Source organism: Pan paniscus, chromosome 4 (genome assembly GCF_029289425.2).
Source record: "Pan paniscus chromosome 4, NHGRI_mPanPan1-v2.0_pri, whole genome shotgun sequence".
NCBI classification, from domain to species: Eukaryota; Metazoa; Chordata; class Mammalia; order Primates; family Hominidae; genus Pan; species Pan paniscus.
The window spans coordinates 51,350,848-51,368,328 of NC_073253.2; the positions used below are offsets into that span (position 1 = coordinate 51,350,848).

The window sequence follows — 17,481 nt, forward strand, 5'->3', positions numbered from 1 at the left end:
TGAGTGTGGTCCTAAAGTCTGTAGTCTTCACTGAATTTCTAAGCCAAAAGTAGTGGATTAGAGTAAAAGAGTTTAACCATTTCCCAAATGGTCATTCTTTAGAGTCATGGTTCTAAACTGGGGGCAATTTGTCCCCAGGGATATCTAATGGCAATGTCTGATGATATTTTCAATTGTTGTGACTTGAGGGGGTGGGAGGAAGAGGAGAGTGCTACTGACATCCGGTAGGTAGTGGCCAAGGATGGTGCTAAACATCCTACAATGCACAGGACACCCTCCCACAAAAAATAATCATCTGGACCCAAATGCTATCATAATAAAAGGAGGAAAAAATGACATTTCCCAATTTAGTCTGACTTTTAAAATCATCAACATCATACTTTAGACATGCCTTATTTTGGGAAAAGGAAATGGTATGCTGTAAAATCTAAAAGAAACGCAAGAATAGGAAATTACTAGTATGTAGAAAAATAAGAAATCATCATTGAGGATGTGGAAGAGGAAAAATATCCCCTAACTCCAACAACTATGTAGTTAACTAGAAGAAAGGTTACAAATAGGAAACAATAAAACTGCTGACTTTAATATCAGTATGTTCCACTACAGTATGTGACTATAAATCTTCCTAAGTCACAAGCCAATTACTATGTGCCAAATTTCTACTGCAATAAAGGTTTTTTTTTTTCAGATTGTTACAGGTTGATACAGATTTTCTATATCAATGTTTCATCACTAGTCTATTAAGGATATTATGAAGTTAAATCATTATTCTTTAAAATTCTACTACCACATTATTCAAGACTTTCTCAGTACCCTTAAAAATGACATGACTTTGCTAATGCCCATTAGATTTGTATTTCATCTTAAAAACAAAAATTATATCTGATCTTCCATCACAAGGCTACCACCTCACAACTTTTAAATTTAAAATTCCAGTGTTTAAGAGAATTTCAAGTCTTAATAAAGTCCTATCCCTCAATTTATGTAAGTTGACTTAAGTCCCAGTCTAAGTATTAATTTTTCTTATAGATGCCAACGATAGATTGAGCATCCCTAATCCAAAAATCTGAAATGGCCCAAATCTGAGATTTTTTTGAGTGCCAGAATACTGCTACAAGTGGAAAATTTCACACAAATACTTTGTTTCATATACAAAATTATTTAAAATATTGCATAAAATTATCTTCAGACTATATGAGGTGTATATGAAATATAAATAAATTTCACATTTAGACTTGAGTCCCATCCCCAAAATATCTTGTTTTATATATGCAAATATTTCAAAATCTCAAAAATCCAAAATCTGAAAGAAACATTTTAGATAAAGGATACTCAACCTATATTAAATTTCCACAACCTACATGTCAAAAATAGTTCTGAACAACCACACACTTACATAATATTATACGTTGAAGCAAACAGTATTCTCATTAAAAATGTAAAACAAATTTTTCTGATACAATTAGGTATCTTTCTAAACTTAACCTCCACCATTTCTAGCTTTCTTTCAATAATCTCAGTACTTTATCTTGGAGAAAACTCTAACATGTCTTATTAACTCATTTTTTTCCATTCATTAATTTATCTAACAAGCAGAGTGCTGACTACCACCAAGGACCATGTTCTTTAACATTTCAATATTAAAAACCTCAATAATTCTCAAGTCACTTTTTTCCCAATGAGAGAAAGAAACACCAATGAGTTAAAATGTAGGTAACTTAAATTTGGCTTTCAAAAATAAATAAGATGCCACACCATTTCATAGTGAAGAAATCTTTTCATTTTGTGCGTGTCCACCTGGGGAGCAATATCACCTGGTAGTTAAAAGAGGCATTCCTAGTGTTAAGCAGCCCAGGTTCAAATTGGCTTATGCCATGTCAAATGCTAGATCTCTTATCTTAGATATGTTACTTAACATTTTTAAGTAATTGTTTGCTCTGTGAGAAGGGATAATCATGTCTATACCTCATCGGGCTGTTTTAAGAATTAAATTACCAACATAAAGCACTTAGGAAAGTATGTGGCATTTGGTAAGTACTATCTATTGTTATGATATTGCAACAAAATAATTACATATGTCCTTAATACAAATTACCATAGTAGAAGTAAATAATACATAAAGAACAAATAAGGACTTCTAAAACTGGACTTAAGTCACTAATTTATCACTAGTATGTGTATGCTCTAAAAATTCCCTAAGACAGGGTTCCACAACCCCTGGGCCATGGACTGGTACCAGCCCATGGTCTACTAGGAACCAAGCTGCATAGCAGGAAGTGAGCAGAGGGCAAGCAAGCATTACTGCCTGAGCTCCGCCTCCTGTCTGATCAGTGGCGGCATTAGATTCTCATAGGAGTGGTAACCCTATTGTGAACAGTGCATGCAAGGGATGTAGGTTGCACACTGCTTGTGAGAATCTAATGCCTAATGATTTGAGGTGGAATAGCTTCATCCTGAAAACATCCCCTTCCCCTCCCCCAGTTCATGGAAAAATTTTCTTCCACAAAACAGGTCCCTGGTGCCAAGAAGGCTGGGGACCGCTGTCCTAAGACATAAAGATCTAATGTAGTATCATTATTCTTTTAACACAACATCAAGCCCTGAGACCTGCTTTTAAGCCTTTAGAATTAAAAGTACAAAAAAATAGGGGCCCAGCATAATGGCTTTGGTACAGAAGGGCAGCAAAAAGGGTTGTTATGCCATCAACAAGGTGGTGACCTGAGAATATACCACCAACATTCGTAAGTGCATCCATGAAGTGGGTTTCAAGAAATGTGCTGACCATGCACTAAAAGAAATTTCAAAATTTTGCTATGAAAACGAAGGGGGCTCCAGGTGAGTGCACTGATATGAAGCTCAATCAAGCTGACTAAACCAAAAGTATAAGCAATGTCCCATACCACTTCCATGTGCAGTTGTCCAGAAAATGTAATGAGGAAGAGTCACCAATGAAGCTGTATGTTATTTATATACCTGCCACCACTTTAAAAAATCTACACAGCATGAATGAGAACTAGGTACTGACTGTCAAAGTTTATTTTTAAAAGTATTTCATGCCGAACTCCACAAAATGGAATTAAAACAAAGAAACATATTCTTCTTTAAATGACCAAACCAAAGCATTTTGTATTTGCTTTATGGGAGTGAGAAGTTTTAGAAGAAAAAAAACAACTTGCAAACGTCCTTAGAAATAATCCAAAATAAAAAGAAAACAAAACTAATAATACTGTTGAATTAACACACTTTATAACATACTTTATGAAGTGCTATTGACTTTGAAATGTTAGATATTTAATATGTCTATGTAAACAGAGGACTGAAGATTAGTCTAATAAAACGTAATTACAAAAAATGGAAATTCAGACAAGAATGAAATAAATTTGTAAAATGAATACAACCAAAATAAACTACAGCCCCCACAATCCAACAGTACCTATCCCACTCACTGCTTTCTGGATCCAGACCAACATTTACCACATCATTATCAGCTAACAAAATTCACATCCATATATATAAAAGTACCACTGCCCAGCAACACACAGCAATACTGATGGCCAAAAATAGTGTTTACATTTTGATGCTTGAAAGAAACAAATTTTAAGAAAACATTTCCTCACCTATTATCAGATGGCAGAAGAGAGAGCAAAGCCAAAGCTGAAAGTTTTCTTCTTTCAGGCTGGGTAATGTTGTCCATTCGATCAACCCACATTTCAATCATATTTCCCAAAAGCTGGTCCATCTGAAACAAGAGGAGGAGGCATCTCAAAATACCTAAAGTATGTTTTACTTGTGGGTAAATACTTTTAAAGGCTAAAGCCTCATAAGTCATGGTTAAAATTCAATTATAGTAAACCACAGAACTGGAATACCTGAACTGGGGTTAAGTCATGAGCTGGAAATGGATAATTTGAGCAAAACCAGAAACTGACTCTAATTAATCCTGACAGCTAAGCAGACTTATTCAAAACATGTATGTAGCCCATGAGTGATTTTAGTAGTATCATTTAATAAATCACTGCCAATCTGGTACAATTAAAAAAAACATGCATTTTTCAAAACTGTCAACTTGTACTTAGATTATTCTTTATTCAACTGGATGACAACTGTTCACTGTTCTCTAATTTGCTAGACTAATTTGCTGCTACCCTCAGAGGAGAGGACAAGTTGCAACCTCAAACTGCAGAGTTTCAAAGGAAAACAAATGAATTATTTCCTAAGACATTTGCATGCTACACTAAAAATGATGCTAAAACAAATCAACATAATACAGAATGTGATGGCTAATTTTATGTATAAACTCTGCTAGGCTAAGGTGCTCAGTTGTTTGGTCAAACACTAGGCTAGATGTTGCTGTGACAGTATTACATAGATGTGATTAACATTTACAATGAGTTGACGCTAAATAAAGGAGAATGCCCTAGATAATGTGAGTGGGCTTCATCCAATTCACTGAAAACCCTAAGAGCAAAAACAGTATGCCCAGGAAAGAAGAAATTTTGCCTCAAGACTGTAACAGAAATCCTGCCTGAGTTTCCAGCCTGCTATACAAAATTCAGACTTACCAGCCCCGACAATTATGTATGCCAATTCTTTAATCTGACTGTGGAGACAAAAATGACTCCATCTTGAATGCTAATCCAATATGATGGCTTCTGATTAGCCCTAGTCCTGGGAAGGCCTCCTGATTTCTGCTTTATTTACTGTCCCTAGTGTAAGGACAAAGCAATCTTGACTTTACTGCACTAATTATAGTCTATGCTGCATATGGCATTCTTGCATGTTCTGGAAGGGTACCTTTAATTGTCTTGCCAAGAGCACATACAGCAATTCCCTATAAAATATAATAAACCTGAGGGTCTGGGAAAAGTAGCAGTGTGAACATCTACCTGTCTTGCTGCCCCTTGAACAAATTAAGAGTTGTTTTTCTCTCTTTTTTTTTTTTTGAGACAGAGTTTCAGTCTTGTTGCCCAGGCTGAAGTGCAATGGCGTGATCTCAGTTCACTGCAACCTCTGCCTCCCAGATTCAAGCAATTCTCCTGCCTGAGCCTCCCAAGTAGCTAGGATTACAGGCATGTGATACCACACCTGGCTAATTTTGTATTTTTAGTAGAGACAGGGTTTCACCATATTGGCCAGGTTGGTATCAAACTCCGGACCTCAGGTGATCCACCCGCCTCGGCCTCCCAAAGTGCTGGGATTACAGGCGTGAGCCACCGCGCTCAGCCATGAGGAATTACTTCTTATGGATGAGGAAAAAAAACAAAAACAAAAACAACAAAGAGTGGTTTCTTAAGATGGAATCTATTCCTGGTGAAGATGCTGTGAACACTACTAAAATAACAACAAATGATTTAGAATATTACATAAACTTAATAAAGCAGCAGCAGAATCTGAGAGGATTGACTCCAATTGTGACATAAATTCTACTGAGGACCAAATAGTCCATCATCATCATTAAAAAAAATGAAGTTTCAGTGATTTTGTTATCACTACCAAAACAACCTACTGTTCATTATCCTTTGCCTGCAACTTGCTTCAATCCTCTTTTGTTTTTCCTTTTCTTGCTCTCTGAGGACCATTCAGTCTTCAGTAGAATTTCTGTCACAACTGGAGTCAATCCTCTCATTCGTGAAGGGAAGAGTCAATTGATGCAGCAAACTTCATTTGTCTTATTTTAAGAAACTGCCACAGCCACCCACACCTACAGCAACCACCATCCTGATCAGCCAGCAGCCTTCACTATCAAGGCAAGACCATCTAGCAGCAAAAACATTATTCACTGAAGGCTGAGATCGCTAGAATTTTCTAGCAATAAATTATTTTTAATTCAGATACAAACATTATTACTTTAGACATAATACCATTTTGCACTATTAATATACTACAGTATAGTGTAATTATAACTATATGCACTGGAAAGCCAAAAAATGTATATGACTTTTGCTATGAAGATACTCACTTTATTGTGGTAGTCTGGAACCAAACCCACAATATCAAGTACATCTATACAAGTTTTCTAAGAGGTTGGAAACAAATCTACACTGTAATAATACTCTCATTTTAATATTAATTTTGTTTTTATTAAATATTTTATTCCTTAAAATATTCTATTAAAACTACACAGTAAATGGTATTGAAAAAATGCCGATAGTATTTTTGTTAATTTTGATAGTTAAAAACTGCGTTTTTTATTTCAAACACAACTGTTTATTGTCAATTCATGATGATACTTTACTTTTCTCCCTGACTGTTGCAAAAATTCTTTACTTTTGCCAGTGGAACTTTAATAGAAAATAACTGACATTCTGATAAAATATAATTTAGACCCTTCAACTCTTAATGATATAATTCTTAAGCATCTTTGCACCTAAACTTTATATTACTAGCAATAGCAAGCCACTATATTTTTGTTGAAATAGTAAAAGTTTCTTTATCCCAGGAATAAATACTAATTTTAGTTTGCACTGAATCCTATATTTACAGCAGTTCTTGAACACTTCAAAAATTGTTAAATATACCAGATGATGTTCTAAACTAGTTTATTATTGATAGTTTATTACTGATAAAAATTTCTTCACTGTACTCCTGCAGATTCAAAACATGTGTTTACAATACTTAAAAGGAATGCTCAATTTTTTACAGTAAAATTTATACTATTCATTATAACACTTATTAAAGTCATTTTTTACCCTGTTTGCTAATTTGCAGGATTTAGGTCAATATTTTAACAACTGGTATGACCACACTGACACCTATCAGCTGAGTATCAGTTCTGGGCTGCAGAATTTATAATTAATTTAACAAGGATTCAAAACACACTTTTAAAACCACAGTACATTAAGCCTTGGTATAAAGTTCTAGGTGACTTACTATAATTCTAGCTCAACAAATGAAAAAACAAACAAAAAAAATAGAAGGCTGAATGAAAGACTGAAAAGTAAAAGCCTGAGGAGAGAAGGCAGAGAAGAGAGGGCTGAGAGTTCTTTTCAGCCATAGTTGGGGTACGGATAGTGCAGCAAACATATGAACCAGTCAAACCTCATCAGTGTAACGTGAAAAATATCAAACCAGCTGTCCAATCCAGAAGACCAAATGTCTAATCCAGAATAAGAACACAGCATTCTGGAAAGGAATGTATTCTAGGTACCAGCACAATGAAGTGTGGATATAAAAACAATATAGAACTGGGAAGAAAAAGAGGGAAAAATAGGCATTGTAAGATCTGGATTAGCTCACTAGCCTATAGATGGAGGAATAACAGTATTTCCCTTACATTTCTATTACTGATTTCCTGTCAAAACAAATGATATGTCAATGGGAAGTGAGAGACCAGGGGTATATTTTAAGTTACTAAGCAAGAAAGAGCTCATGCCAGGCATGGTGGCCCATGCCTGTAATCCCAGCACTTTGGGAGGCCAAGGCGGGTGGATCACCTGAAGTCGGGAGTTCAAGACCAGCCTGACCAACATGGAGAAACGCTGTCTCTACTAAAAATACAAAATTAGCCAGGCATGGTGGCGTGCACCTATAATCCCAGCTACTTGGGAGGCTGAGGCAGGAGAATCACTTGAACCCAGGAGGCGGAGGTTGCAGTGAGCTGAGATCGCGCCATAGCACTCCAGCCTGGGCAACAAGATTGAAACTCCGTCTCAAAAAAAAAAGAGCTCATGACCATCCCAGAATTGTTATCAAGGATACAGAGATACTGACAATAATGTTTAGATAACACATTGAGGGGCACTCACAAGTGAGGCCAAGAATTCAAATGGGATCTAGGCGACTGAGGTGAAAACCCAAGATATTCAAGGGGACAGGATCCTGATGTACCAAGGGATTTTAGAAAGGGCTGGACATGTGAATACATCTAACAAGAATACTGAGCCCTCATCAAGTAGAAGTTTTGTAAAATAATCACAAGCTACAAAAAAGCCACAAAACAAACAATCAAAACCAATTACAGTAGGAATCTGGGGGTGGAAGGAGTATCCAAGACTAGGAGAGCAAGGAAAGGAAAAATAAAAGAGGATGGAAAGAGGATGAAAGGAAATTGCAGGTAAAGGACAATGAGAAGTAATAAAAAGTAGGTTGTTTTGGAAGTGATATCCAAATCACTGAAACTTCATTTAAAAAAAAATTCTCATTTTAATTTTTTTGGTTTAAAAAAAATTTAAACTTTTTTTTTAGAGACAGAATCCTGTTCTGCTGCCCAGTCTGGAGTGCAGTGATCACAGCTAAGTGCAGCCTCAAATTCTGGGGCTCTATTTATTTTTAGTTTTTGTAGAGATGGAGTCTCGCTTTGTTACCCAGCCTGGTCTTAAGCTCCTGGCTTCAAACAATCCTCTCACCTAGACTTCTCAAAGCACTGTGATTACAAGGCATGTGCCACCACACCCAGCCACTGAAACCTTAAAATGTGTTTGCTTTCAAAGTTACCAAGCAGTAACTGGAGTAGTTCTCATATGATGCTTTAATTATATGATACGCAAAGCTAAGCCATTTTGTTTATTTTTATTTATTTACTTATTTTTGAGACAGAGTCTCACTCTGTCACCCAGCCTGGAGAGCAGTGGTGCAATCTCAGCTCACTGCAACACCTGCCTCCTGGGTTCAAGCAATTCTCCTGCCTCAGCCCCCCAAGTAGCTGGGATTACAGGTGCCTGCCAACATGCCTGTCTAAAGTTAAGCCATTTTAATTACTCAATAAAATGTATTTTTTTTGCATGATGATGCAATATTTTAAAGCTAACAGCAGCCCAAAGAAAAATATCAATGTTAAATTACATTTAACTGATTTAATATCTCACTGGATTGCATTTGGATTTAATCAGATCAAATGTTGATATGGACCCAAATGACATTTTCTTTTTCTTAATTAAAAACTAGATTTAAAAAAAACTGAAGGTGGCTGGGCACAGTGGCTTATGCCAGTAATTCCAGTGCTTTGTGAGACAGGGGCAGGAGTATCTCTTGAGACCAGGAGTTCAAGTCTAGCCTAGGCAACATGCAAGGCTGTATGTCTACAAAAATTTTTAAAAATTAGCCACGTGTGGGACCAGGCGCAGTAGCTCATGCCTGTAATCCCAACACATTGGGAGGCCGAGGCAGGCGGATCACGAGGTCAGGAGATCAAGACCACCCTGGCTAACATGGTGAAACCCCGTCTCTACTAAAAATACAACAAATTAGCCGAGCGTGGTGGCAGGCGCCTGTAGTCGCAGCTACTTGGGAGGCTGAGGCAGGAGAACGATGTGAACCCGGGAGGCGGGGCTTGCAGCAAGCCGAGACTGCACCACTGCACTCCAGCCTGGGCGACAGAGCAAGACTCTGTCTCAAATAAATAAATAAATAAATAAATAAATAGCCAGGTGTGGTGGCACGCATCTGTAGTCACAGCTACTTGGGAGGCTAAGGTGAAAGGATCACCTGAGTAAGAGTTTGAGATTGCAGTGAGCTATGATTGTGCCACTGCATTCTAGCCTGGATGATGGAGTGAGACTCTGTCTCTCAAAATTTTTAAATAAAACAGCAAATTTTTAAAATTTAAAAACATAAAAAAGTAAAAAAAAAAAAAAAAAAATACAAAAAAAAAAAGACACACCATGTTCGTGAATTGGTGAAATTAATACTATTAAAATGGCCATACTACCCAAAGCAATCTACAGATTCAATGCAATCCCTATCAAAATACCAATTATATCCTTCAAAGAGATAGAAAAAAAATTTGTATGGGACCATAAAAAAATCCCAAATAGCCAAAGCAATGCTGAGCAAAAAGAACAAAGCTAGAGGCATCACACCACCAGATTTCAAAATATATTACATAAGCTGGGTGCAGCGGCTCATGCCTGTAATCCCAGTACTTTGGGAGTCCAGTGCAGGTGGATCACTTGAGGTCAGGGGTTTGAGACCAGCCTGGCCAAAATGGTGAAACCTCATCTCTACTAAAATACAAAAATTAGCCAGACATGGTGGTGTGTGCCTGTAAGCCCAGCTACTGGGAAGGCTGAGTCAGGAGAACTGCTTGAGCCTGGGAAGTGGAGGTTGCAGTGAGCCAAGATTCTGCCACTACACTCCAGCCTGGGCCACAGAGCTAAACTCTGTCTCCCCGCCCCCACCCCCCCAAAAAAGTGTGTGTCTGTATAACAAATACAGTATATATACTACAAATACAGTAACCAAAATAGCATGGTACCAGCATAAAAACACACAGACCAATAGAACAGAGAACCCAGAAAAAAATCCATACATTTACAGCCAACTGATTTAAGAAAAAGATAGCATGAATATTTATGGGGAAAAAACAGTTACTTCAACGATGGTGCCAGAAAAACTGGATATCCATATGCAGAAGAACGAAACTAGATCCCTACCTCTCGTGATATACATAAATCAACTCTAGATGAACTAAAGACTTAAAATGTGAGACCCACAACTATAAGATTACTAGAAGAAAACATAAGGAAAACACTCCAGGACTCTGGTCAGGGAAAAGATTTTACTAATAAAACCTCAAAAACATAGGCAACAAAAGGAAAAATAGACAAATGGGATTCTATCAAACTAAAAAGCTTCTATATGACAAAAGCAACAAACAACAGAGTAAAAGAACATCCCACAGGATGGGAGAAAATAGTTGCAAATTATATATCCAACAAAGGATTACTATCCGAAATACACAAGAAACTCAAACGACAGCTAAATAAAAATAATAATCCATTTTAAAAGTAGAACAATTATCTGAATAAACAGCTCTCAAACGAAGACGTACAAATGGCCAACAGGTACATGAAAAAATGGTCAACATCTGCCAGGCGCAGTGACTCACACTTGTAATCCCAGCACTTTGGGAGACCGAGGCAGGCAGATCACCTGAGGTCAGGAGTTCGAGATGAGTCTGGCCAACATGGTGAAATCCCATAGCCAGCCGGGGTGGTAGGTGCCTGTAATCCCACCTACTTGGGAGGCTGAGGCGAGAGAATCACTTGAACCCGGGAGGCAGAGGTTGCAGTGAGCCGAGATCGTGCCACTGCACTCCAGCCTGGGTGACAGAGTGAGACTCTGTCTCAAAAACAAACAAAAAAAAGGTCAACATCACTAGTCATCAGGGAAATGCAAATCACAACCACAATGAGATATCATCTCACTCCAGTTAGAATGGCTATTATCAAAAAGGCAAAAAAAAAAAAAAATGCCGGAAAGGATGTACAGCAAAGGGAACTCAGGCACTACTGGTGGGAATGTAAACTAGTGTAGCCATTATGGAGAACAATATGAGTTTCCTCAAAAAACTACAAATTGAACTATTGTATGATCCGGCAATCTCACTACTGGATATATACATCTCCAAAAGAAAGGAAATCATTGTATTGAAAAGATACCTGCTCCCTCATGTTTATTACAGCACTGTTCAGAATAGCCAAGATATGGAATTAACCTAGGCACCCATCTACAGATGAATGGATACAGAAAATATCACACACACACACACACACAGACACACGAATACTATTCGACCTCAAAAAAGAATGAATTCCTGTCATTCATGGCAACATGAGTGAGGCTAGAGAGCCTTATGTTAAGTGAAATAAGCCAGGAACAGAAAGAGAAATACTGCGCGTTCTCACTTACATGTAGAAGCTAAAAAAGATGACCTCAAAGAAGCAGAAAGTAGAATAGTGGTTACTAGAGACTGGGAAAGGTAAGGGGAAAGTGAGGAGAGAGAGAGATATTGGTTAAAAGATAAAAAAATCACACATAGATAGGAGGAATAAGTTCTAGTGTTCTATATAGCACTGCAGGATAACTACAGTTAACAGTAATATATAGTTTCAAATAGTTAGAAGGAGGCTGTTGTATGTTCCCAATACAGAGAAATAGTGTTTGGGGTGATACATATGTCAATTACCCTGATTTGATCACTATATGCTGTATGTATAGAAATAGCACTATGTACTCCATAAATGTCTACAACTATTATGTGTCAATTAAAAATTTTTTTAAGAGATTAATCCATGACTTTGGTGATTAAATATTTACTCATTGTGATCTCAGACTGAATCTTCATGAACTAATGCAAGGGAAGAAGGACATATATTTCAAGAAATGTTGGAAACATGACCAGGCCCCTCATGGAAACAAGAAAGTAAATACATAGTAATGGCATCCTGATGTTTCCTCTGGGTAATTTTAATTTCCTCTCTTATGTTCTTAAATATTTTTAGTTATCCTGTAATCTCAGCACTTTGGGAGGCCAAGGTGGGAAGATCACTTGAGCTCAGAAATTTGAGAACAGCTTGGAAAATATAGCAAGACCTCATTTCTACTTTAAAAAAAAAAAAAAAAAAAAAAAACTAAAAAATATATATTACCCCATTTCAATTAAAATTAATAAGCTAATAAAAATATACCCTATTTATTTATCAAAACAAGGGTTGGGATCTCTAATTAGATTAGTCTAATTCTAGAAAAGCTACATATATTTTAAAATTTGTACTTCCTTATTCTGGATTTCCTTGTATTAGAAATAGTTATATTTGTTTTCAGCCATAAACCAAAAGATTTTTAAAAATTGTCTCCATTGTAGATATATTCGTCAAGTATACCATATCTTCAACATCTTATAAATCTTAACAGATTAATGACTTACAGCATAATCTTATTTGATATCTCATATATAGTCTTTTTTCTTTTTTCTTTTTTGAGACAGAGTTTCTCTCTGTCGCCCAGGCTGGAGCGCAGTGGCATGATCTCCACTCACTGCAAGCTCTGCCTCCCGGGTTCACGCCATTCTCCTGCCTCAGCCTCCCAAGTAGCTGGGACTACAGGTGCCCGCAACCGCACCGGGCTAATTTTTTGTATTTTTAGTAGAGATGGGGTTTCACTGTGTTAGCCAGGATGGTCTCGATCTCCTGACCTCGTGATCCACCCGCCTCAGCCTCCCAAAGTGCTGGGATTACAGGCGTGAGCCACCACCGCGCCTGGCCATATATAGTCTTAAATCACCTCACTGAAAAACCCATTCCAAACTTACTCTGGTAACAGATATCAACTACAATTTTTAAAAATAAACCTTTGCTAAAAAGGTCATTTTCCACAATAAACAGAACAGAAATACTCTCAATCTGTGGCATTAAAAAATAAGTTAACTAAAGAAGTAATACAAAGATGATACATCACTACATGCAAAATACCCGTTTCCAGATTCTGTATCAGTGAAGAAAAACAGCAGCTATAAACAAATCAACATTATATTCTATGGCTAAGCAGAATAAAATCACCTATTTTGAGCGAGGACAAAAATGTATAAGTTTCAAGTGCCACTTACAGATTCTTTTTCTACCCCAAATTATTGATACAGCATAAATAAAGATTTAAAATGTAAAGGTCTAAATACTACAAAGCGACTTTTACAAAGACTCATTATTTCATCAAACTATTTCTAATTTACATTTAGATAAAGACTTCCTTAAATTTAAGTATATTGATTCTTACCTCCTGATTAAATTTATGGGCCATCTCATTAAGTAGTGAAGAAAAAAAACTAGTGTTTTGTAGTAGAACTCGACCCATAACTCCAAGATACGTGGACATCACTACAGGATACCTCTGTACAATTAAAATACAACACATGTAAAATTGTGTTATGGTACAAGTAAAAACAATCACTGACATAGTAACAAGCAACAGGGATATAAAATAACATTCTCCTCCATGTTACTTCTCTTTAGAATGAACTATCAATACTGCCTGAGTTCTAACTTACTAAATACATATATGAATTATATGCACCATATATATATATACAATAAAGAGAAAAATACTATTTATCAATTTCATATATTACTTTATTACTTTTTTTTTTTTTTTTTTCCTGAGATGGAGTTCACTCTATCACCCAGGCTGGAGTGCAGCGGCGCAATCTCGGCTTACTGCAACCTCTGCCTCCTGGTACTATATTACTTTAAATACTCATAACATACACAGGTCCATGGATCTATTTAAGAGAGCTGTTCTTAGAAAATAACCAGTGGTTTAACATATTCAGTCTATAACAACATTAATACTATTTTGTCCCCCTCATATTCTTAGTAGTCAAGCATTGGAATTAAGCCACTCACCATTCCTGTACTTCAAATGATTTTTGTGTGAACATACATGCATATGTTTGAAAGACACATGTCAAAGAAAATCTATGCTTCCCTGTGTGGAACAGGAAAAGGCAAAGGTGTCTAACTGCCCTGAAAATTTAACATAATTTAATATGATCCAAATGAGAAGAAAAGCTTTCCTTCTGTATCTAACAGAGTAATTAAAACTAGAATCCTATAGTCTAACACTACCTTTGGAACTTAAAGAAAAATCTTACCTCCCCTTCTATAATACCCTTGAAAACATAGGGTAAAATCGGTTGAAACATTTGTGGACCTAGTATTGGGTTCACTTTAAGGGCATTTTCCACAACCTAAAAACCAGAAAGAAAGATTGGTGATAATACTGCAAGTCATTGCTTTATGAAAAACACATGTAAGGAAACAATGTACTAAAATAAGTATCACAGACCAAATTTAAGAATGCATATACGTATGCAGGGTATGCAATATTCTGACACTAGACACACTTTTACAAGATAATCCATTTTAAAACTGCAGTTTGATATGAAGTATATAATATTTACACACAGCTATATATCTTGCATACAACTGTATTTAATCACATTGTAATAACATAGGTATCATATGCAGTTAATGTAATTCTTACCCTTGCAATTTAAACAAATAACCCTTAAAAATGATGCACTAATAGAGGCAGCAAAAAGCATTTTGAAAACATTGGCTTTTTGATAGCTAAACAGGAAGTTAGTAACACCTATACTCACTGCCTAGAAATAAATCTACATTTAAGTTAATCAATAAATTGGAGGAAAAAGGGCATGTGGCATATATACTGCATATTTATTAAATTAGAAATCATATTTCATTCATAATTATACAGATCAGTCATGAGTATTGATTGTTACATGTGAAAACTTGACATAAAAATTATTTTGATATGAGTGAGATGTTTCTTTTACAACAAAAATGGGTAAGCATGAAATTCAAAGCAGGGTGGAGTTTTTTTGTTTATTTTTGTTTTAATATTTAGGAAGAGAAGAATGCAGTGGTCACGAAACAGCAAAAAGGACCAAGAAGGACATTTACCCCACACTTCCAGCCTAAGTGCTTGAGAGGTGGGGAAGGAAACAGATACCATCTGAGAGGGTTATGGGCAAGGAACAGCTTCAGGGTAAAGCCAAGTTTCCCTTATGACTTCCATTAATGCTTCTCAAGATGGACTACTGACATTTTGTATGAAGAGAACCATTTACAGTCATCCCATGCATTGAGGGAGATTTAGCATCTTCCAGTGTCTGCTTACTGTGTGCCAATAGTGTACTCCAAAAATTACGACCATCAAGAATACTTCCAAGCATTTTGAAACAGTCCCAAGGTAAGCAAATAGCATCCATGGTTGATAACAACATTTGTTGTCGCTCTAATTTTGAGCAAGAAGTGAAGGTAAGGTCCAAATAAAAGATTAAAAATATAAACACTATACTGTGGGGCAAGCACTATGTATGCTACTACTGAAAGATACAGGTATACAAGATATCAATTCCTCATTAAAAGCAAGAGGAGATAAAATTTGAAACAATAAAATTTTATCTCGTTTACTTTTTTGAAAAAAAAAAAAACAAAACAAAAACACAACTAGATCTGGGAAAAAAGATAAACATGGAAAATATACAGATAAGCTAGTAGACCGAGAGAGTCATAGAGGCAGATATCACCAGACAGTATTTATCTGTGAGTAGAAAGTAAGACCACCTGCCCATTATTAAATACATGTATAATTTCACTCCCATTTAAAATCCTACTAAAATTACAGAAAAAAAATTTTAAGAGGGGGAGCATAATTTTAAAAAGACAAGAGGAATGAGAAACAAACACTGAAAGCAAGAAAGAAATTCAAGAGGAAACTGACTCCTTAAGTCAGAGAAAGCTGAATCCCAAGGTGTCAAAGGAGAAAGCTGACAGAAGCAACCAGATTTACTTCATATAACTTCTCCCCTTCTCCACTCCAAAAAACACAGAAAGTAGCAGAATCTTATACTTTTGGGAAGGAGAAAGGGGAAGCTAAAAATAAGAAGAAAGAAAATAAGACTGGTTGAAAGTCTGTCTAAGAAACAGAGTGCTATATATTTTCAACTCTGTAGTATCTGGACAACTAATGCCCAATCCAGGAGAACGAAGAGAGTGTATTTTCTCTAAAGAGTCTAAAAGAGATTGCTTCCAGACTATAAGAGCCCATCAGTGCCCAATGGAATGCATTTAAATAAACTTACATTACGGCACCTCATTCTAAAATTTCAGAGGTGAACAAGCAGCAGCAGCTACAAACTTGGAAAAGAAGGAGCCCCAAGGTGGGAGTCAGCATGGCTCTGAAGAGACTTCCTCAAGAAAATTAAAGTAACAGAATCCTTGATGTGTCTGAACATATTGGACATCTGTCAGACAGTTTAGTGAACATAAAAAAATTATACCAAAAAAAAGGTAAGTATTACTTCCAGGGAATACAAAAGATTGTACAGAAAAGGAGAAGTAATCACAGCTGACTACATGTCTCAGCTTTGAAGAGGAAATAGAGGAATCATGACGTAAACACTGAATTTTGATTACTTGGAGGATGAAGGCACAGAGGAAGTGCAAAGGCAGTATCAATACATACTGCCTACAATTAACAACTCATGAAGGAATAACACAGGGGTGTTATTTACAGATCTGAACATAGATACAAAAGAATCAATTGGCTACAAGCACTAAAAGTGGTTGTCTCTGAGCAAGGAAAAATGGCAGAAAGACAGGTGTCTACAGTTTTTTTCTTTAAGAAACCTTATATATCTATCTAGTTGACTCTAAACTATGTCATATAAAATTCTGGTTAAAATTTTAAAAACAAAAGGGTTTGAAGAGAATTTATAGTAATAATACATAGCTGTGGCTGGCCCCAATCCATAGGAATCTTTATAGTTTTATTTAGCAGCAGGGAGGAGGGGGTTGTGGCAAGGGAGTACTTAGAATTAATGTAAGGATTAAATAACCCCCACATAAAGCAGTATCTGATTGAGTAAATAAATAACATAGTCATATACACAAATATTTCAGGGATAAAACAGAGTTTTTATGGTCTAAAAGGTCTGGAACTGTAGCTAGAGAAGATGAGAGTTTCTGAAAGAAAAATACCATTATCAGACTTGGGTGCAGAGGGTATGGGACAGAATCAAGAGAAAATTCAGAACTAGAACTGGCAACATATAGAAAAGCTGAACAGTGGACCAAAGGTGAAAAAGTCTTTCACTGCTTCTAGCTTTCCTGTTTGGTCAAATGGGTACAATTGTGATGTCAGTAATAATGATGACATTCCACTCTGACATGACGAATTTGA

At 36.3% G+C, this 17,481-nt stretch overlaps 1 protein-coding gene across 2 annotated transcripts in view; it reads right to left on the reverse strand.

Annotated features, from left to right (window-relative positions):
* IPO11 (importin 11) overlaps positions 1 to 17,481 on the reverse strand; it is a 212,552-nt gene that overhangs the window by 63,483 nt on the left and 131,588 nt on the right. For both annotated transcript variants that reach the window (XM_003827413.5, XM_063604439.1), the window contains 3 exons: positions 14,366 to 14,461; positions 13,492 to 13,605; positions 3,618 to 3,739 (listed from right to left, as the gene is read on the reverse strand). In XM_003827413.5, coding sequence (XP_003827461.3) covers positions 3,618 to 3,739; positions 13,492 to 13,605; positions 14,366 to 14,461 — 332 coding nt within the window. The remainder of the gene's footprint in view (positions 1 to 3,617; positions 3,740 to 13,491; positions 13,606 to 14,365; positions 14,462 to 17,481) is intronic.